This window comes from Oncorhynchus kisutch, linkage group LG7 (genome assembly GCF_002021735.2).
Source record: "Oncorhynchus kisutch isolate 150728-3 linkage group LG7, Okis_V2, whole genome shotgun sequence".
Classification (NCBI taxonomy): Eukaryota; Metazoa; Chordata; class Actinopteri; order Salmoniformes; family Salmonidae; genus Oncorhynchus; species Oncorhynchus kisutch.
The window spans coordinates 38,256,635-38,277,769 of NC_034180.2; the positions used below are offsets into that span (position 1 = coordinate 38,256,635).

A 21,135-nucleotide genomic window follows, 5' to 3' on the forward strand; every position below is an offset into this window, starting at 1 on the left:
CAGCCCTACCCCATGACACTACTCCCTATACCTCTAATATACTCCCTGACTACTCCCTGACTCCATTGGAACCAGTTCAACTTGGCCCAAATTCAAGCAATAACAACACACATAGTTGAACTTTTGTTGTTGGATTATATGGCTCCCGTCCAGATTTTGTGATGAATATAAAATTAATGTCATAGATACAGGCGTCCTTCCTAACTCAGTTGCCGGAGAGGAAGGAAACCTCTCAGGGATTTCACTATGGTGAAATGGTGACTTTAAAACAGAGTTTAATGGTTGTGATAGGATAAAACAAGGATGGATCAACAACATTGTAGTTATTACACCATACTAACCTAATTGACAAAGGAAAAGAAGGAAGACTGAACAGAATGAAAATATTCCAAAACATGTGTCCTGTTTGCGACAAGGCACGAAAGTAAAACTGCAAAGAATTTGGCAAAGCAATGAACTTTTTCTCCCGAATACAAAGTGTTATGTTTAGGGCAAATCCAATACAACAAATTACTGAGTACCAATCTCCATATTTTCAAGCATAGTGGGGGCTCCATTTTATGGGTACGCTTGTAATTGTTAAGGACTAGGACGTTTTTGAGGATAAAAAAAAATTATGTAATGGAGCTTAGCACAGGCAAAATCAGAGACGAAAACCTGGTTTAGTCTGCTTTCCACCAGACACTGGGAGATGGATTCACCTTTCAGCAAGACAATAACTTAAAACACAAGGCTAAATCTACACTGGAGCTGCTTACCAAGAAGACAGTGAATGTTCCTGAGTGGCCCGGGTTACAGTTTTGACTTAAATCTGCTTGAAAATCTATGGCAAGACCTGAAAATGGTTGTCAAGCAATGATCAACAACCAATTTGACAAAGCTTGAAGAATCTCAAAAATAATAATGGGCAAATGTTGCACAATCCAGGTGTGGAAAGCTCTTAGAGACTTACCCAGAAAGACTCACAGCTGTAATCGGTGCCAAAGGTACTTTGGTTTTTACGTCCGTACCCCAGTTGACCCCATGTGGCCTCCGCGAAACCTCTTCCTGTGTGTCCTTGTCCCTTTGGCTTGACCAGCTGTATTGTCTGAATGTTGACATATAGCATGGGCTCTATTTTGTTTTCTTTGAAAAACTTTACTTCGTGTTTAGATATAATTGTATTATATTTCTGCTCTGCATAATAGGTCAGTTGTGAATAACACAGTAATACTTTCCATTAGTGTGTTTCATTTGGTTAATGACATTCATTTATGTTTATTAGTCAACCCAGTCTTGCTCATGTCTTCAAAAATGAATGTGTACCAAGATTGAAGTCTGATGAACTTGAATAAATGTCATCATGACATTTGACACGAGATCTCTCCCCCTAGCCTCGGTCTTAACTTGGGGGTGTCACTCCAGACAGAATCATACACAGGCCCACAGAGAGTGAAAAAGAGTCTCATGTTGCATCAAATTCTATGACCATAACATTTGAATCAATATTTTGACCTTACTGTAGGGCTATTCTCAAGGGGTTACAATTACTAAATGTAACCCAGTTTGTCCAGATTTCCAACGAAAGATAAGGCCTTGCTTTTCCAAACTTAATGCACACAGAAGTTGAACCTTTGCATAAACCATGCATTGATTTTAGTGGAAGATGTTTTGCAAATATTTGAATTGTGTGAATTGGAAGTTGGCATTCAGCCATTTTGAGAATGTGATTTATTCCTAGAACATGATAATGATAGCCTGAGCTAAATATATGGGAGTTTGTTGCTCCACGCTAGCCTACATTGTGTCCTGCTTGTGCTACAATACTTGACTGAAAGCAACTTAGGGAGTGAAAAACAACTCTTAGGCTGCATTTACATAGGCAGCCCAATTTGGATATTTTTTCCATTAATAATACTTTTTTCCCACAATTTTGTGATATCCAATTGGTAGTTACAGTCTTGTCCCATTGCTGCAACTCCCGTACGGACTCGGAGGAGGCAAAGGTCGAGAGCCATGCGTCTCCGAAACACAACTCTGCCACTGCTCCTTGACACACTGGTCGCTAACCACGTTCACCAATGTGTTGGAGGCACCAAACACCGTACAACTGGTGACCGTGTCAACGTGCATGCACCCGGCCCGCCACAGGAGTCGTTAGAGCGCGATGGGACAAGGACATTCCAGCTGGCCTAACCCGGGCGACGAGCCAATTGTGTGCCGCCTCATGGGTCTCTGAGCCAATTGTGCGCCACCTCATGGGTCTCCCGGTCATGGCCGGCTGTGACACATCCTGGGATTGCACCTGGATCTGTAGCGACGCCTCAAGCATTGCAGTGCCTTAGACCGCTGCGCCACTCGGGTGTCCCCTCATGAATTGTTTTTTTGACCAATCACGTCAGATCTTTTTCAGAGCTGATCCGATTGCTCAAAAGACCAATTAGTGGGAAAAAAGATCACAATTGGTCTGCCCATATAAACGCAGCCTTACTGTGTTGTAGTGATGGGGGAATACATCGATGCGGTTACATATCGGGATATATTATTTTTTACAAGACAATTAATTTTGATATTATTGCAATATTACTTTTGCTCTAGTTGGCTGTACCTGCGCCAAAACTTTGCATAGTTTGTTCTCCATCTTTTTAAATAGGGATCAAAACTTGTTTTCTCATGGCTCTTGTACCTCTACAGCAGACATGGTGAGCAATATGTTTGGAACAGCAAATCGCAATAATATCACCGTATTAAATCGCAATACATATACTATTGTGACAATCGCAATTCATATGGTATCGGCACCTAATTATCGTGATAATATTGTATCGTGAGGTCCCTGGCAAATCCCAGCCATACTGTGTTTGCATTGCATTACATATATAAAAGTTTTGAAAACCCAAGTACAAGTTTAGAAACCCAAGTACAAGAAACATTGGCAGGATTGACCAAAACAAATGTAATTTTTACATTCCATACAATCATTACAGCTCAAACTAGACAGACCAAATTCGTCCAGAATGTCTTTATGTATAAACTCCTTTTCATAACTTTCTCACTGTATGTTGCGTTGCTGGGGTGATTGTAGCCATCTGTCCCCCAGGCTCACTGACACTGAACCAGTTTCAGACGGAGCTATGAGCTCATCCAGCCTACATGTTATCTGCTTCATTGGTTTGCAGTTATTTCAACGTTTTAATGGCCTATGGAGATTGTAGTTTAACAACATTCCTCAATCATATAGCTGAATTGTTATTTAGCAGCTGTGAGCAGTGTCTGTCTCAATTTTGCGATACTTGCATTCTGTCCCATTCAAAACCCTCCCTCAATGTAGCCTAGCTATTCTACATGGCTACCCTGTTGGGAATTCCACTCTCTGTTCTTATGTATTTAATGTATTTTTTATTATTCTGTGATGTTCCAAGTCTTTTTAAAATATGTGTGCCTCCGTGTCTTTTTTAGCAAGTGAAACCAACCAACCAAATATTAGGCCAAACTATTGTAATATGATGTCTAGCAGCTCTGGGAATGGATGTGAACTTGGTTGTGGAATGTGTGCAGGTTACTGAGATGTGTATTTGCTGTCACAGTCTTGGAGATGATCTCACAGTGCTGTATAAACCTACTAGCTCTAACTAAGAACAACATGCAGGACAAGGTATCCAAGTATTAATTACTTGGCACTTTGTTATAGCACCTTTGTGCCCAAAGTGCCGACACTGTTATACATGTTTCTCAAAGTATAGACAACCTGTTGAGATAATTTTGTCTTACAGTGATAAACTGTAGTCTGAAATATACTGAAAAAAATATAACAAACAAAGCTGCGCCTTTTAAAGTGGCCTTTTATTGTCCCCAGCACAAGGCGCACCTGTTTAATCAGCTTCTTGATATGCCACACCTTTCAGGTGGATGGATTATCTTTGCAAAGGAGACATGCTCATTAACAGGGGTGCAGTGGTGGAAAAAGTCTAAAAGTATTTGGTTTTAAATATACTTAAGTATCAAAAGTAAACGGAATTGCTCAAATGTACTTAAGTATCAAAAGTAAAAGCAAACCAAATGGCACAATACATTTATTTTTTTATTTTTTTTATGGATAGCCAGGGGAACACTCCAACACTCAGACATAATTTATAAACGAAGCATCTATGTTTATTGAGTCCTCCAGATTAAAGGCAGTAGGGATAACAAGGGATGTTCTCTTGATAATTCTGTGAATTGGACTATTTTCCTGTCAAAATGTAATGAGTACTTTTGGGTGTCAGGGAAAATGTATGGCGTAAAAAATACATTATTGTCTTTAGGAATGTAGTAAAGTAAAAGTTGGAAAAAATATTTAATAGTAACGTAGAGTACAGATACCCAAAAAGCTACTTAAGTAGTATTTTTTTAAAGTATTTTTACTTAAGTACTTTACACCACTGCAGGGATGTAAATACATTTGTGCCAAAAAATTGAGGGAAATAAGCATTTTGTGCATGTGGAACATTTTATTTATTCTCATGAGACATGGGACCAAAACTTTACATGTGGTGTTTATATTCTTGTACAGTATAGTACCATAGAGTAGTCTGTACTCCCTACTGTGATCTGGAGAAATAAGGCAACTTTAGCGCCACATGCTGGCAGTTCTAGTGCTGGTCTCATGACCCCAGTTATCCCATATAGCCCTGTGGTCCACTTTGACTTGATGCGCTTGTATGTTTGAATCACTTGTTTTTGCCCTCATACAAGCTATTGAGAGCTTTCACTTATGAAATAAATGTTGCACTATATACTTTTTTAGTCTGTAATAAGATGGGTAAAAATGCAACTGTGTGTCTAAAGATGGTAGAAGGGATGCGTGATTAGATCATAGGTCTAGCCTATTTTTATTTATTTACACACCAATATGAGAATATGCCTTTTGCTTCACCACACAGGGGGCGTTCACTGATGTTGCACTATTTACTTTTTTATTCTGGAATGCTAAAAATGCTACTGTGTGTGTAAAGACATTGTGTGTAAGACAGACATCACAACTGATGCACACTGTATTATTGATTCCTATTGGCCAGAAGCACAGTTGTTGAGCACTGGTGTCCCATGTAGCTCAGTTGGTAGAGCATGGTGCTTGCAACGCCATGGTTGTAGGTTTGATTCCCACGGCGGACCAGAATGGGGGGAAAAGGTATGAAAATGTATGCACTCACTACTGTAAGTTGCTCTGGATAAGGGCGTCTGCAAAATGACTAAAATGTAAATGCTTTCCTACATATTTTGATCCCAGCAGCACTGCAGTAAACACACTACTTGCTGTGAAGGGACAGGTGAAGTGCATCATGAGTTGGCAGTAATCTATTACAATGAATTAGAAATACTCATTAGCAATAATGATGTTAATATCTATTATTTGCTAATGGCCCAAAATCTGTTTCTATTCTCTCCATTATTATTCTCTTCTCTCTTTTTGTGGTGTGATAATTCCTGTGAAATGATTCTGCCCAATAGCCTACGTTCTGTGGATTCTTCAATTACACATGCTGCATTATGTTTAAGGCAGCATTGCCTACCTCTCGCCATACTTGAGTCATCCCAAAAGTGTTTGTAGTCCCCATCTCTCCTTCCCATGTTACCAGGATATAGCTTAAATGCTACAGCAACAATTAATCAAAGGAATCGATTACTCTGTAATCTGGCGGAAGGCAGCTGAGAACGCAAAGGAATTCATTTTGTAACAGTGCATATTGCATTGAGTCAATGCCAATGAACATATAACAACTATTTTTCGAGCTGTGGTCATTAGATAACTGATTCACACTATGCAAAAATCAAGTTATTGGGTCTCCAGTGTTTTCCCTTTCAAGGAGCGAGAAATAACTCGGCTGAGACATCCAAACATATAAGTCTATTTATATCATTGTTAGAAAGAAAAACATGAAATTAATTTAATTCCCCGTCAATTGTTTAGTTTTTTGTGTTGGAATTAGATTTATCTCAAAATATTTCAGTATTTCACAAAATGCTTGATTACTCAGATGATGGAGTAAAGCAGCTCTAATGTGGATACTTCCGTTTTATGTGATTTTGTTTGTGTCACTTGACATGATGGAATTGCTCATGGTTTCACATACTGCTGTTGATAATGCCATAACCGCCATCTTTGACCAGTTTCAGGTCTTTGTCTCCAGGGATGCTGTGGTTGTAGTTTTGGTGGGGTATCACAATGTCTTTTCTTGTGTTTCTTCTCTTTCAGTACTACAAACATGTTGTCCAGAGCGTGGAGAAGTTTGTTCAGAAAGTGAGTTTATTTTGGTTTCACCAGTCAAACTGAGTCAAGTAGAATACAAATCATGTTTTGAAATTGTTTGCCACTCATTTGCCCATCACCATAGAGATGCTAAACGCTCACCTTGTTTTGTGCAATCCAGTGCAAGCAAGAGTACAAGGTCCCAGGCCTGTACGTCATGGACTCCATCGTGCGGCAGTCACGACACCAGTTTGGCCAGGACAAGGATGTGTTCGCCCCGCGCTTCAGCAAAAACATTATCGGAACCTTCCAGCACCTCTACCGCTGCCCCTCAGATGACAAGGTGGGTCACAGTGGGAACAGAGACGGCTCTCTGGTTTTTCTATTCAGAAACACTGTTCTAGTTTACCACCTTCTATTCTACCTTTGACTACACATCCTCTATTGTTGTTAGTGATAGATCTGATCTGTAGCATTGTTTGAAAAACATTATTATTCAGTGTCAGTGGGGAATGAAATCAATGAATATACTATTTTAATACTCCACATTTGTAGAGTATACAGCATCAATTTTAGGCGGTGACTCATTCGCTGCAGTGGTCTTGTTTTGATTGAGTGGTTGTGTGTGTCAGTCTGTGATCTTCCTTCCGTTGTGTTCCAGAGTAAGATTGTCAGAGTCCTCAACCTGTGGCAGAAGAACGCCGTCTTCAAGAGTGACATCATCCAGCCGCTGCTGGACATGGCTGCAGGACTACCCCCTCCCAGTGTCACCCCTGTCATGACCAGCAGGGATGCTCCGGTCAACAACGCTACGCCTGGTCAGTCACCCAACATATAACATGCATACACATACAGCTCTATACTGACACCTGGTGGCGAAATACAGTCCTTCTCCTGAACTGACACAATGTACTGAGGCCTTTTTTGTGACCAGGCATTGCTCTCTAATCAACTTCAATTGTAGATGTTTGTTGAATTATTCATATTGATTTCTCATTATGGATTTTCTCTGTGTGTTTGTGTCCAGGTACCCCAGCGACCCCGGCCACTCCAGCCAACATCGTGTCCAGTCTGCCTGACTGGGCGTCTCAGTTTTCCAACACAGACACTGTAGCTGCTGTGGCCCAGATCCTGCAGAGTCCACAGGGACAACAGGTCAGTATATAGAAGATCCATGGTCCTCAAACAGTCAATTTAACTCAACATCAAATTTGAAGCTGAATGTCTCTTTGCATCTTTAGTTTTGTTTTGACTTTTACACTTGTTGAGTCTGTGTTCTGACCTTTCTGATGCTCCTTCCTTTCCAAATGACCAACTGTAGACTTTTTGTGCATCATTCTCTATGGCTGTCTTTATCTGTGTGACAGCTCCAGCAGCTGGTGCAGAGTCTGCAGATGCAGCAGCAGAAGCCACAGCCGTCTCTGCTGCAGGCGCTGGATGCAGGCCTGGTGGTCCAGCTGCAGGCCCTGACGGCCCAGCTCACTGCTGCCGCCTCAGCCAACCCCATGCACCTCAACCCCCTGGACCAGAGGGTTTCCTCCTTCAACAAGGTGAGGAATCAAGGCCACAGACACAGAAATGGAGTGGAAGTAAGTCCCCGTGATATTAAGGGTACATTTTTTTAAATTGTTAATGCGCATTTGTGTGTTTTGTGTGATGTTGGTAACTATCTTCTACTACGTGTGACTCTCAAATCTATATTTTAACGACAATCGTCTTTCTCCATTTGTTGCAGAAAATGTTGGGTCATTTTGACTTTGGGAATGATTCAGAACGCTCTGAAGAATCCAAAAAGGACTCACAATCATCCCAGATGTAAGCATGTTTTTTTTATCTACAAATCTGAGACCCTGAGGAATATGTCACAGGTTCTGTGTATGGACTTTCACTCCCCACTACCTGTGTGACGCACAGCAGTGAACTGAACTCTTGACCCCTGTCTGTCTCCCTGTTTCCCTCCAGGCCCATGGTGTCTGACTCCATCTTCCACCAGCTGGCAGAGCAGCTGCAGCAGCAGAACCTAGAGCAGTTACAGAAGCAGCTCATGGAGCACCAGCAGCACCAGCAGAAGGTACCTACACAACACACACCTTCACAGACACCCTTAGTTCCTTCCTTTACGGCCCACCTTATCCATACCGGAGCACTAGCAGCACCAGCAGAAGGTTGCTATACATCACCTCTATAAGCACAGGAATTGACTTCCCTAAACAAAGCTGCCCTGGTTCCTTTCCGAACCCCTACCTGTTTAATTTCCTACTAATTTCCCATACATTCGTCTCTTGAGACCATTGTGAGGAAAGTAGCTAGGACACTAACCAATCCGGTATTTATCAGGATGGAATCTTTGGGTCTGAGAACACACCCCAGCAGAGCAGCAGTCAATCACAGCACCCGGAGCCAGACAACAAGATTGATGACTCCATTGAAAACCAGCAGCAGGTAAGCCTTTCTTCCCTCACTGACTCATGAACTTCTCTGTGACTAAAATGGATATATAACTGCAATTGTAAGAGCTCTGTGGTAGTTGTATTTGTAATTAGAGCTCTGTGGTAGTTCTATTTGTAAGTAGAGCTCTGTGGTAGTTGTATTTGTAAGTAGAGCTCTGTTGTAATGATGCCTGTGTTATAGGACATGGACATGGACCTGGATGACGGGCCAGAGATGGACGAAGAGATCTTCGAGCCAGAGGACAAGAAGTCCAAGACGATTGACATACAGTCAAGAACACGGTCCAGGTCACGATCGAGGTGAGTGTAAGGACCCATTCTGAGAGAAAGCATCCACAAGGCATCTTGAGACACCTTGTAGAGGCGCATGTTGATTTTACCACAACTGCTGGCATCAAACTACCTTCAAAATAACCCTCTACTCTAGATCTCCCAGGAAGAGACGGTCCAGATCACGGTCAGGCTCTCGGAAACGGAAACATCGCAAGCGATCGCGGTCACGCTCCAGAGAACGGAAGAGGAAGTTGTCGCGGTCCTACTCCAGCGAGAGACATGCCCGCGAGCTAGAGAAAGAGCGTCAGAAGAAAGGACTGCCTCCAATCCGATCCAAGTTTCTCAGTGGTAATACCAGCCCCCGATTAGCGCTTCAATGACCTTTTAATGTTTTAGTGTATCACTACTCATGAAAATCTCCAAACTCCAATCTCCTTTTACTGTTTATCATCCTTGGTACCTTAAATGTGTTCTAAGCCTCCATCTCTTCTGTGTGTCCCCAGTGTGCAGCACCACTCTGTGGGTGGGACAGGTAGACAAGAAGGCCACTCCGCAGGACCTCACCAATCTGTTTGAAGAGTTTGGTCAGATTGAGTCTATCAATGTAAGTAGAGAACTCGCTGTCTGTCTGAGCTTGACTTCATTAACTGGTGCTCATTATGTGGGTACGCAAGCTCTGTCACCTCTGACCGGAGGGAAATATTTATTATCTTGACAGTCCACTTTAAAGGACTCACCCGTTGCTCTTTAAGCCAGGCCAGGCATTTCTCATTAGCAAGTTCTGACCATCTGTCTTTCTGTACATCCCTTTCTCACTCTCCTTCTATAGATGATCCCTCCCCGTGGCTGTGCCTACATCTGTATGGTCCACAGACAGGATGCTTACCAGGCCAGACAGAAACTCAGCACTGGTTCACACAAGATCGTCTCCAAGGTCATTAAGGTAAAGTCTGGCGTGATGTGATTGCCACTTCACTGCGGTTAGGGTATGTCCTCTGTGTGTGTTAATGTTTTTAAATCTCTTGGGTGGCTCGCTAAGCATACCACTGACCTCATAGCAACCCAGCCGTTACATATTTCCTACTCTCCTGTTTCTACTTAAATACCCTTGATATTGCTGCTCTTTCATGTGTCCGCTGACATTTGTGTTCAGATCGCTTGGGCGCTGAATAAGGGAGTGAAGCAGGAGTATAAGCAGTTGTGGGACATGGACCTGGGGGTCACCTACATCCCCTGGGAGAAGGTCAAGCTGGACGACCTGGACGGCTTCGCTGAGGGAGGCATGATCGACCAGGAGACTGTCAACGCCGGTGAGCAGACGCAGCAAAGGACACAGGCACACACAGAAATGAACACTACGGGTGTTTCTCAATATGCATACTACCGTGCACCACACTCATGCTCCGAGTGCATTCTCAGAGGACATTCTCTTGAGAATGCATAAAACATTCACTACTGTATTACCTCACGCTGCACCTCTCCATTCACTGGACCTTTTTCCGGCCAGGACAATGGCAACAATAGAGACGACACAAGATATACACAAAGCTATCAGCTAGCTAGATGTGAATCGTAATAATCGAACTAACCAGATAGTTTAACAGGCAAAAATGATTTAAAACTAATGCCATACAAGGTAATTCGTTGTGGCTATCTAGCCAGCTAACAGTAGTAGCTAACCAGTAAACATTAACCCTATTAACTTGGGCTTGCGTTCTATGCACACGACAGTGGGTATTGTAGGCAGGTAAACATGCCAAAATGAACAGAGTATGTATTAATGTTTCAAAATAAAATATTGTAGTCAGGAAACACATGAGATGTGAATGGGCAACATTTAATTCAGTCAGTTTATTTTCTCACTTCAGCTTAAATAATGGCCGCCATTGATTTCAATAAATGTTGTGTTGTTTTTTTACATGGTTGCATCATATTTCTGTGGATACTTTCAGTTGAAGCTTGCATCGATGCATGCTTCAAAATACTTACCAACGGAGTAGGCGTCCAAATAGCGCACAGTTTCACATACTTTGATTTGGACTCATACTCCGACCCTAGTATGCATTTTGAGAAACACCCTCATGCTCACTCATATATACAAACAAAAGACATACACACTAGACAGGCACAGGAATTACAAGCCCAACACTACTTCTTACTCATATATACAAACAAAAGACATACACAGGCACAGGAATTACAAGCCCAACACTACTTCTTACTCATATATACAAACAAAAGACATACACAGGCACAGGAATTACAAGCCCAACACTACTGCTCACTCATAAACAGGCGTCACACACTCACATTAACTCTCTGAACACCAACCACAAATATTTACTGCCGTTTGGTTATTTGGAGTTTATCAGAGTAGGAAGTCCCACGGAGAAATATAGTACTGGAGAGATACAGCCCAGCAGGTCAAAGTAAATGTGACTGTGTCGTACAGTGAATCTTCTTCTCTAACCCCCTCTGTTTTTCTTAACTGTAGAGTGGGAAGCAGCCAAAAATGCACCAGAGCCAGTGAAGGAAGCGGTGAGCCAGGCTGTTAGCGCTGAACCCATGGCAGCCACTAATTCCCAACAGACCCAACAAAAGGCCTTCATCCAACAAGTCTCCATGATGCCTGTGCAGGTACCCAAACATATAATATAAAACTAGAGTTGTGTGTTTTTGTGAGAAAGCGTGCCGGAGGGTGGAACACCCACTGTGAAATTGCTATCAATCAACTCTTTACATTTCCCATGCACACATGATGTGGCTGTGAAGTTGGTTATTTTACAAGATAACTGTGAGGGTACAAGTTGATCACACATTAATTCACTGGGCCCTTCACGTTTCTATGGTTCCTCTCCCATTTCCTTTGTACTGAGTGTCTTCCGTGGAGCCAGTCAGTCAGTGATGTGAAACTGAACACCATAAACTTCCTGTGATTGGTGCTAGCTCCTGCCCCGTCTATGGGGTGCTTAGCCTCAAGTATTCAGTCCTTTGTGACGGGGTTGATAGGGTTGTTCAGTGAATGCAGGATGCAGGGCCTGTGTTTGTTTGCTCGTGGGTGGGCCTAATGAGAAGGGTTGGCTCAGTGGGTGGGGGAAGTGTTTAGGCTGGGGATTAGTATACAACTCAGCTCAGAGAAAATCACCTCTGTCGGAGTTAATCTGTCTACTAAACTCATTCATGCAATTTACCCACACACGCCTTATTCAACTCGTCAGTCAGATATTTAAGTGATAATGCCCTCGAAGCCGGTGTTTGTAGAATATATTGGCACGGGTGTTGTTGGCACTTGCCAATATATCCTCCAAACACCAGCTTGGAGGGCATTATCACTTTTATACAACCGGTTACCAACATATTCAAATATTTATTGACATATTTTCATAGAATTTATTTATACTATTTCATCCTTCCACAAGATATAGGCCCGACAATTCTAGGGTTGCTACCCAAGCCGGATGGTCGTTCGTTCTATCGGTTAGGTTGCCAGAGACACCGTCGTTCAGTCTTTTTGTTCTGAATCTGTGGATGCAACCCAGTCGTTCGTTCTAAATGTTCCATTGCCATACTGGCTGGCAACGTTCTTATCCCTTGCTTGCCAGCTAACTATGGCTAATTTACGGTCACGTCAAAAAGTGTAGCCAGAATAACAGCAAAGTAGCCGCATTTGTTTAAGCTGTTTTCTGGTGACATTTATTTGCATACATCAATAACAATGAGCTAATGAGGCACAATTTTGCCTGCCAAAGAAAATGTTCTCACTCATCAGGACATTGTTGTTCAGAGGAGCTAGCCAACAACACAGTGAACACAATCACTTCAAACTGAGCTGGAAAGACTACAAACTAGCTACACTTCATTTTACCTTTCTTTGTGTATATTCATCAAAATGATGCCAGCTGATTCATGATTTTGACTGGCTGTGAAATGCTGCCTGCCTGTGTCTCGTCCCGACACATTATTTACTATGGGACAGCTGGAGATCGAATTTCAATAATGAAACAATGTTGCAAATGTCGGAGAGACAGGTTTATACAAATCTCCGCTGTTGATAACTAAATGTTAGTCTAAAAGAAATGTGAGATAATGTCTAGATGCTTTTTATAGTGATCAAGTTTATAAATTGCTTGGCTGGGCTGATGAGACAGTGGATGGCGCAGTCAGATGGAACAGAGTAAATAAGCATTTTAACGTCATAGATTTAGCCAGTGGTAACTTATGTAAGAGACACTGGCTGGAATGTGGTTTTAACCCATCAGCATTTAGGATTAGACCCACCCGTTGTTTAATACATCTCAACTCTCAAAGCATTTAAATGTTGTTGTTTCTCATAGTATTTGTCTTAAACCATGATTATCAGTGGGAAAATATTGTTCCTCCAAATTCTTTGATTGATTGTTAAATGATATTACAGTGATCACATCTCAACCGAGCGTATTCATCCCAGCACTCATTTCACTGGTTTGCTCTCCTCTCTATCCTCTGTCTCAGCACCCTGTGGCCCAGGCTGTCCCTGCTGGGGGTCTTGTGCCTCCATCCTTCCCTGTTTCCATGACAATGCCCCCGCCAGGCTATGGCCCCCCGCCCACCTTCCTCAGAGCAGGGTTCAACGCCTCCCAGCCTCCTCCAGGTAAGACACAGCAGTCTGCCAGTAAAGAGTATTGCACAAAAAAAGTAAGGTCTATTGAACAGATTGTGAGCAAGCTAAAAAAAATATATAGAATCCCCCCCCCCCCCCTCCCAAACACTTTCTAGTAGAAATAGGCTACTGTATATAAAGAGGGACAGTCATTCAAGTTAGGTCTGTCAAATGAATGCAGCACTGGAAAGTACAATCCAATCCCGATCATCTACAGGGTAAAATGTCATTTAAGATGTATATAGTGCAATAGACTACAATATTTGTTTTTCTAATTCAATATTGATTGACAATAAATAATTGTAATCAAATAAAATGTTACGGTATAATGAGTTCATTACCTATAGCCTATAACAAAATATTAGTACAATTATGAATAGGCCTATCAGACTAGGCTTTTACTTTGAAGAAATTAAGCTTTACTAAATTCGAGGCCAGAAGGTCTATACAGTCAATTCACTCATCACACCCTCCTTCGATTGCCTCTTCCGGTTGCCAGGAAAAGCCCCTAACGTGATCGGTGTGAAGTGTGTGCGTACCACTGGCGATGCATTTAGCAGAATATTCAGGCTGTTCTCGGCGCCGCTTGATAACTTCAAACACATTCCGTCTTGGTGCAGGCAGTAGTCTACCGGTAAAATGTAAGTTATGAATCGCAAATCACCATGTAGCTGCCACTTCGATGTCGCCAGTCATTTTTACTTCAATTTGGTTGTCAAAAATACTATCAGCTTGCACTGGATATTTGCTGAGGAATGCTAGAGCTCTCCTACCCGAGCCTGACTGGCCACAACATTATACATTGGGTTAAGGATGGGGTAGGGACAGTTTTTTTCCCATCAATAACTAAGGTATAGGCATGGCTCGGGTATCACAAAATTGTTCACTAACATTTGCTAGTGCTCTGCTGCTCAGTGCAGTCATATCTGGCTAAGATCATAACATTGTCAGAAGTGCTTCAATCTCGTCAAATATGAGACAGCATAGATTATTTCACCGACAATAATGTTTAGAATGACGAAAAGTAGCTAACAGCTAACTGCTCTCATGTCTCTTCATTGAGCAGAGCAGCCCAAGCGGAGCCATTGCTATGGTTACACAGACTCAGAGCACCATGAGCAGAGCGCATGCAGAACAAGCTGCACGCAGGGAGTGAGTGACCGACAGATAGGAGCAGCTAATGGATTTACTAATGGAGGAAGTTATTTCGGATTTCAGGCAGGGCCTTAAATTTGGCAGAAGCAATCAGGCCTGGGTAGGGTAGGGCCTTAAAATTCATGCCCATGCAGGGTGTCATGTAAAGATCCCCCCAGCGTGAAATAGTTCCCAATCGTTCTGATTGTGACGTCATGCTGTAAAATTTCTCCCAGCGTGAAAATGTTCCCAGTTCATTAATTGCACGTGCGTCTCTTCATATGGGTGGCTGAGGTCATCTCTTTATATGTGGATGGCTGAGCTCATCTCTGTATGTGTAGATGGCTGAGCTCATCTCTGTATGTGTGGATGGCTGAGCTCATCTCTGTATGTGTAGATGGCTGAGCTCATCTCTGTATGTGTGGATGGCTGAGCTCATCTCTGTATGTGTGGATGGCTGAGCTCATCTCTGTATGTGTAGATGGCTGAGCTCATCTCTGTATGTGTGGATGGCTGAGCTCATCTCTGTATGTGTGGATGGCTGAGCTCATCTCTTTATATGTGGATGGCTGAGCTCATCTCTTTATATGTGGATGGCTGAGCTCATCTCTTTATGTGTGGATGGCTGAGCTCATCTCTTTATGTGTGGATGGCTGAGCTCATCTCTATGTGTGGATGGCTGAGCTCATCTCTATGTGTGGATGGCTGAGCTCGTGCGGATGTTTCTCTCACACCCTTCCTCGACCTCGAAAAACTGTTCTGTGGGCATGTGCATTTGTTTCACACATCTGCCAGTCAATGGTGGCCATGAGTATTGACACTGACCAATTCAGATGCTTGTTGAGGCGTGAGGTCAGTATGTAAACACCCGGACCTGTGCGTCTTAAGTGCTGAGGGTTGATGTCAGTGGTGTAAAGTACTTTAAGTTAAAAAAAAGACTTACGCTGTTTTTTGGGGTGTCTATACTTTACTATTTATATTTTTGGCAACTTTTACTTCACTACGTTCCTAAAGAAAATTATGTACTTTTTACACATACATTTTTCCTGACACCCAAAAGTACTCATTACATTTTGACAGGAAAATTGTCCAATTCACATACTAATCAAGAGAACATCCCTTGTTATCCCTACTTCCTCTGATCTGGAGGACTCACTAAACACAAATGCTTTGTTTGTAAATTATGTCTGAGTGTTGGAGTGGCTATCTGGAGTGGTAAACCTGGCTATCTGTAAATTGAAGGGAAAAAAACAAGAAAATGGTGCCGTCTGGTTTGCTTAATATAAGGAATTTGAAAGGATTATTTTTAGTAGCAATTCCATTTACTTTTAATACTTAAGTTGATTTAAAACCAAATACTTTTAGACTTTTACTCAACTAGTATTTTAATGGGTGACTTTCACTTTGACTTGAGTCATTTTCTATTAAGGTATCTTTACTTTTTATTCAAGTATGACAATTAAGTACTTTTTACACCACTGGTTGGTGTGAGGAGAGATTTTTGGCAATTGCAAAGACTTGGGCGCTACGGTAGAGTGTGAGAGAAATGTCCGTACGAGCTCAGCCATCCACATGGGAACATTTGAACTGGGAACATTTTCATACTGAGAATTTTTACATGACGTAACAATCAGAATGATTGGGAAGTATTTCACGCTGGGAAGATTTTTACGTGACACAGGGCTCTAATCGCTGGCCAGTTGTTTTGTTCCATGATGACGTTGTTGTTTCAGGTATTAATTGCTTCTAATAGGTCAGAAAATGATGCATTAACCATGAATTTAACCGACTGTATATAACGAGGGATGCCACACCACGTTTATCCTGGACACATAAATACTAGGAATTTGCGCTGGCCTCGGCTACGCTGGCATGCGAGAGAAATGAAACATCTCCACAGTGTGTACCACTGTCCAATCCAAGGCCCAAACATGACAAGTGAGTGATCTGAGGCGGTTTGGTCTTTGATTCTCGCGCATCAGCTTGGGAAAGTGGACAGTGCATTATATGAACAAAGCACTGCATAAATTGGCCAAATTATACATATTTCAATAAGGGGAGAAACGTGAAGCAGGGCATCCGTTTAACAGTAAAGGAAGTTTGAATGGCCTAAATAGTGATTTATTGTTAAAGTAATGATAATGGTGTGTTGTATCTCCCCCTGTAGGTTTCATGCAGGCAGCAAGTGTTCCTCAGCAAGCAGGCATGGGCTCAGCTCCTATATGTAAGTATAGCATGTCTATAGAAACCATGATGTTGCATTACTTTTTGAGTAAATATTGCCAGATAATATTAAAATGTTATGTGATATGCTTTATTTAAAATAGACAAATCTGACAGATGGTTTGTTCTGTTCCTCTCCTGCAGCTCTGGTGCAGCCCTCCATGTCGCAGGCTCAGGACAGCATGAAGGACTCCCCGTACGGAGCCGCTGTCCCAGGAAGCTTCATGCCCTCTGCCATCCCTGGACAAGGGGTCTTCAACCCACTTCAACCTGGAGTCCAGACGCAGCAAGGAGCCAATGACAAGACGGGCCAATCTGCTGATGGCATGGACGCTGCTGCAGAGTTAGTACTGCAAGGTAAACTATAATCTAGGGTTCAGGTGAAAGCTTTGCCATTATTTTGTCTGTTCTTAATGACCCATTTCGAAATCTTTTGAAAAATGTCTCACTTTCTCAAGACTTTGCTGCTGATACCTGTTTTTTGCCATTAAATAACTTTTTGTGTTCCTCTTCTCTCTAGGTATGCAAAATGCAATGAGTCGTCGTATGGGTCTTCTGGGGATGCACCCCTCAGCCTCCCTCACCCACCCCCTACAACAGCAGGGCCTGCCTGGCCAGAGGATGCCTGGGCTAATGCCGCTGGACCTCCGGCCTAGTATGCTCCAGGGAGCCGGGGCCCGCTTCCCCCTCCTGATGCAGCAGGGCCTGTCCCAACAGAGTATCCTGGATGCCTCCCTCCATGCACAGGCCCGCGCCAGAGCGGCCTCCCAGATGGACCACTTCAACAGGGCCGAAGGGGCCTTCAACCGGGGTCCCAACCCCCCAAATGAAAACATGTCTAAGGCTGAAGACCAGCCTTCCTCTCGGGCAGACGAGAGCCAGCAGGGGAGGGACCAAGACTACCGCTTCCCCCCGCCCCAGGAGAAGCAGAGCACAGGCCTGCTGAGGACACCTCCCCCGGAGCACAGAGAGTCCATGGGTGGAGGTGGACGTGGTGGGGGAGCTGGTGGTGGGGGTATGGGCGGAGGAGGAGGCAGACCTGCCCTGCTGCAGACCCCAGTGAGGGAGCCAGCTAGAGACAGCGTGGTAGGGCGGCTTCAGGCCCTCGCCGGCTTCACCCCCCAGACCCAGAGTCGCTGGGGGCCACCTAGAGGGGACTTTGATGAGCGTGACATGCGGGGCTCACCAGCCGGGGTCTCCAAGGGCTTCCAGGAGGAGCACCCTGGCTCCAACCAGGGGCAGAACTTTCCCAACCGCTTTGAGAACCAGAACCGCGCTGGGGCAGGAGGAGTAGGTGCTGGTGGTCCTGGTGGCGGGGGTGTTGGAGGGGGCCCGGCGTGGAGTCGTGGTGGAGCTGCAGCACCGTTCGCTGATGCTGACATGCCACAGGACTTGGATGAGCGCCGGCGCGCTTGGGACAGGCAGCAACGGGAGAGGGACGACAGGGAATTTGACTTAAGGAAGGAGATGAACGGCAACCGCCGTGAGAGAGATAGCCGCGAGAAAGACCGGGAGAGGGAGAGAGAGAGGGACCGGGAGAGAGAAAGGGACCATGGCCGTGAGCGTGGCAACCGTGAACGAGAGCAGGAGTGCGACCGGGAGAGAGAGCGTGAAAAGGAGAGGGAGAAGGATCGGGAGAGAGAACGTGAGCGGGACCGTAACAAGCGTGGAGCCTGGACACCTCTTCTCCCTCTACCACAACCCCTACTTCCTACTCCTGCCCTGACCCCAACCCTCTCCCTGACCCAAGGCAAATCTCAGGCCCTGCTGCAACTACAGTCCAGGCTTCAACCTAAACCTGGATTCCTAACTAAACCAGGTCTGCTTCAAACTCCAATCCTCCTAACTCGGTCAACATCTCAAGCCCCAACCAAGTTCCTTCAAGCCCCATCCCAGTCTCCAACTCAAGCCAAGAATGAAGCCCTCCCCAGGCCTGAGCCCCAGACAGAGTCCCAGTCCTCTACCCAGGCCCATGCTTCCCCTAAGTCTGAGTCCTCACCCCAGACCCAATCCTCTCCTCAGAACCAGTCATCACCCCAAAACCTGGTTTCCCCTCAGACCCAATTGCCGTCCCCTCCCCAGGCCCAGTCCTCGCCATGGGCACAGCTCCCACCACAGGCCCTGTCCCCACCACGGGCTCAAACGCCACCACAGGCCCTGTCCCCACCACCGGCACAGTCGCCTCCCCAGGCCCTGTCCGCACCACCTGCACAGTCGCCACCACCGGCACAGTTGCCACCCCAGGCCCCGTCGCCACACCAGGAGATCGCTGACACCCAGGAAGAGCCAGAGAAACTCCAGGAAGAACCCATGGAAGAGCCTGAACCCATAGAGGAACCTCCATCTCAGTTGGTCTATGGGACGGGGTTGAGGATGGACATTGACGTAGTGGCTGAGCCCACACCTGAACGGGCTCCCACCCCTACCCTCTCCCCCACTCCAGCCCCACTCTCAATGTCACCTGTCCTCACACACCGCTCTGAGGAACCCCAATGCCTGCCGGAATCCCTGGACGTGCAGCAACCACCACAGCATGCCTCCTCCTCCCCTAAGGACAATGGACTGAGTGAGCCGATGGAGGAAGCTGAGAAACAGCCAGTGGTAGAGCAAACTGACACTGAGGGGACATAATCATCACTCAGTAGGTAAAGATCATTTTGTAAAGTTGTCTCTTCTCTGTACTCATGTCAGCCACCCACGGGACCCTGGGTAGTAATTTGCATAATATTGTCTGATGACCTAACAACTGATTTTATTTCTCACATAACGGTGTACTTCAATAGATGGCTCGCTAGCTGATTAAATGGTAGGTGATTATGTTTTTCAATATTTTCTTTCTTTCTTTTTTTTAAAGTTGTAATGCCACCCCACGATTTAAAGCTTGGTGAATTTTAATGAAAATTGCTTGCCAAAATGTTTGAATTGTAAATGAGAAAAAGAGCTTTGACCTTCCTATGGAAGAGTGTACGGATCCTGGCTGTTTCCACTGAATTGAATCCAGATGAGGGAATACTTGAAAACTGCAGTCACTGGCCTGTTTTTTTCTCTTCTTTTAAAATATGCTGCAGCAAAGTTTTAAATGAATGCCTTTGTGGTGTCCTATATATATGCTTCTGGTCTATAAGCAGAATATAGCCTACATACAGTAAGAATCGTACAGTTGCTTCTAAAAAGGAACATCCTAAAAGATTAAAAACATGACCTGTGTTATCCCCAAAAGAAATGTCTGTCATTTGTTCATCATAATGCAGTGATTCAAAGGACAAAGTAAGCCAGAGAGATAAAAAAAAAATATATATATATATAAATATATATATATATATATATATATGCATTTTTTTTTTTTAAGGATGGTGGATGTTGGGTGCATTCTGTTTTAGTTTGAAATAAACATGCTTTGTTTGTTAACAAATGCTTTAGGACTGTATTTTCTGACCCAGGACCAGTGGAATAATGTTTTACACACATACTATAATCTTTTTGCGGTGGTGTCACATACAAACAGCTGTGTCTCTACAGTAGTTAGACCATTGACTTGATGTTGTCGTACCCCATTAAGTCAGGCAGGATGTTAAAGTGCCTGTACTTTGACATCAATCTATTCTATCTAAACCGCTCTTAAATTTGTTGTTTGCGACCATGGGATTAATTTGTTATGTTAGCTTCTGCGCACTCTGTACTTCCCTATACTTCTGTTTGGTGGGTGACTTTGGGATCGGATTGTGCCTTCTTGATTTGATTATTGTTCAGCACAATGTCACCAAATACACCACACTATGCTCAATGTGCTGCTTTGGTTTCCCTGAGGCTGTACAACCCCTCAGAGAGACAGCAGTCTGTCCAGCAAGCTGACAACACAGACAATGATCTCCTTTGTCTGTGTGATCATAGCTGAGCAGCCTATACACCATTTAGCCTATGTATACGGGGAACCAACCAGTCTGTTTACTCCATCGTTGTGTGCATGCCGGCCTGTAGCCATTTATTCTCCTTTGTCTTGTTCACTTCATACTTCTTCAGTGCATTTCTGTTGAGACACTACTACCAGGACAGGTTCAATAGTCTGAAGTTCTCTCAGAGAAGCAAATGTTATAAGAGTTGTGAAGTTGAATAAAGTTGAAGGTAAATCAGCATTTTTTCCCTTATTGTCATAAATCCTAATCTGGGTAGATTAGGGACCAGGATCCTTGTTCCACACACCATTACAC

The 21,135-nt window shown here is 43.9% G+C and overlaps 1 protein-coding gene across 3 annotated transcripts in view; it reads left to right on the forward strand.

The window, feature by feature from the left end:
• LOC109894598 (SR-related and CTD-associated factor 8-like) overlaps positions 1-20,340 on the forward strand; it is a 40,128-nt gene extending 19,788 nt beyond the window's left edge. For 2 of the 3 annotated variants that reach the window (XM_020488202.2, XM_020488203.2), the window contains exons 3-20: positions 6,215-6,259; positions 6,390-6,551; positions 6,870-7,026; positions 7,236-7,363; positions 7,576-7,758; positions 7,944-8,023; positions 8,171-8,279; positions 8,546-8,650; positions 8,840-8,958; positions 9,086-9,279; positions 9,435-9,535; positions 9,761-9,874; positions 10,085-10,241; positions 11,426-11,568; positions 13,423-13,561; positions 16,872-16,928; positions 17,072-17,284; positions 17,448-20,339. In XM_020488202.2, the coding sequence (XP_020343791.1) occupies positions 6,426-6,551; positions 6,870-7,026; positions 7,236-7,363; positions 7,576-7,758; positions 7,944-8,023; positions 8,171-8,279; positions 8,546-8,650; positions 8,840-8,958; positions 9,086-9,279; positions 9,435-9,535; positions 9,761-9,874; positions 10,085-10,241; positions 11,426-11,568; positions 13,423-13,561; positions 16,872-16,928; positions 17,072-17,284; positions 17,448-19,558 (4,236 nt within the window). In that variant the 5' untranslated portion in view covers positions 6,215-6,259; positions 6,390-6,425 and the 3' untranslated portion in view covers positions 19,559-20,339. Of the gene's footprint in view, positions 1-6,214; positions 6,260-6,389; positions 6,552-6,869; positions 7,027-7,235; positions 7,364-7,575; positions 7,759-7,943; positions 8,024-8,170; positions 8,280-8,545; positions 8,651-8,839; positions 8,959-9,085; positions 9,280-9,434; positions 9,536-9,760; positions 9,875-10,084; positions 10,242-11,425; positions 11,569-13,422; positions 13,562-16,871; positions 16,929-17,071; positions 17,285-17,447 lie in introns of all 3 variants that reach the window. The other variant, XM_020488200.1, reaches the window with a different exon arrangement.
• Positions 20,341-21,135: the final 795 nt, after the last annotated feature.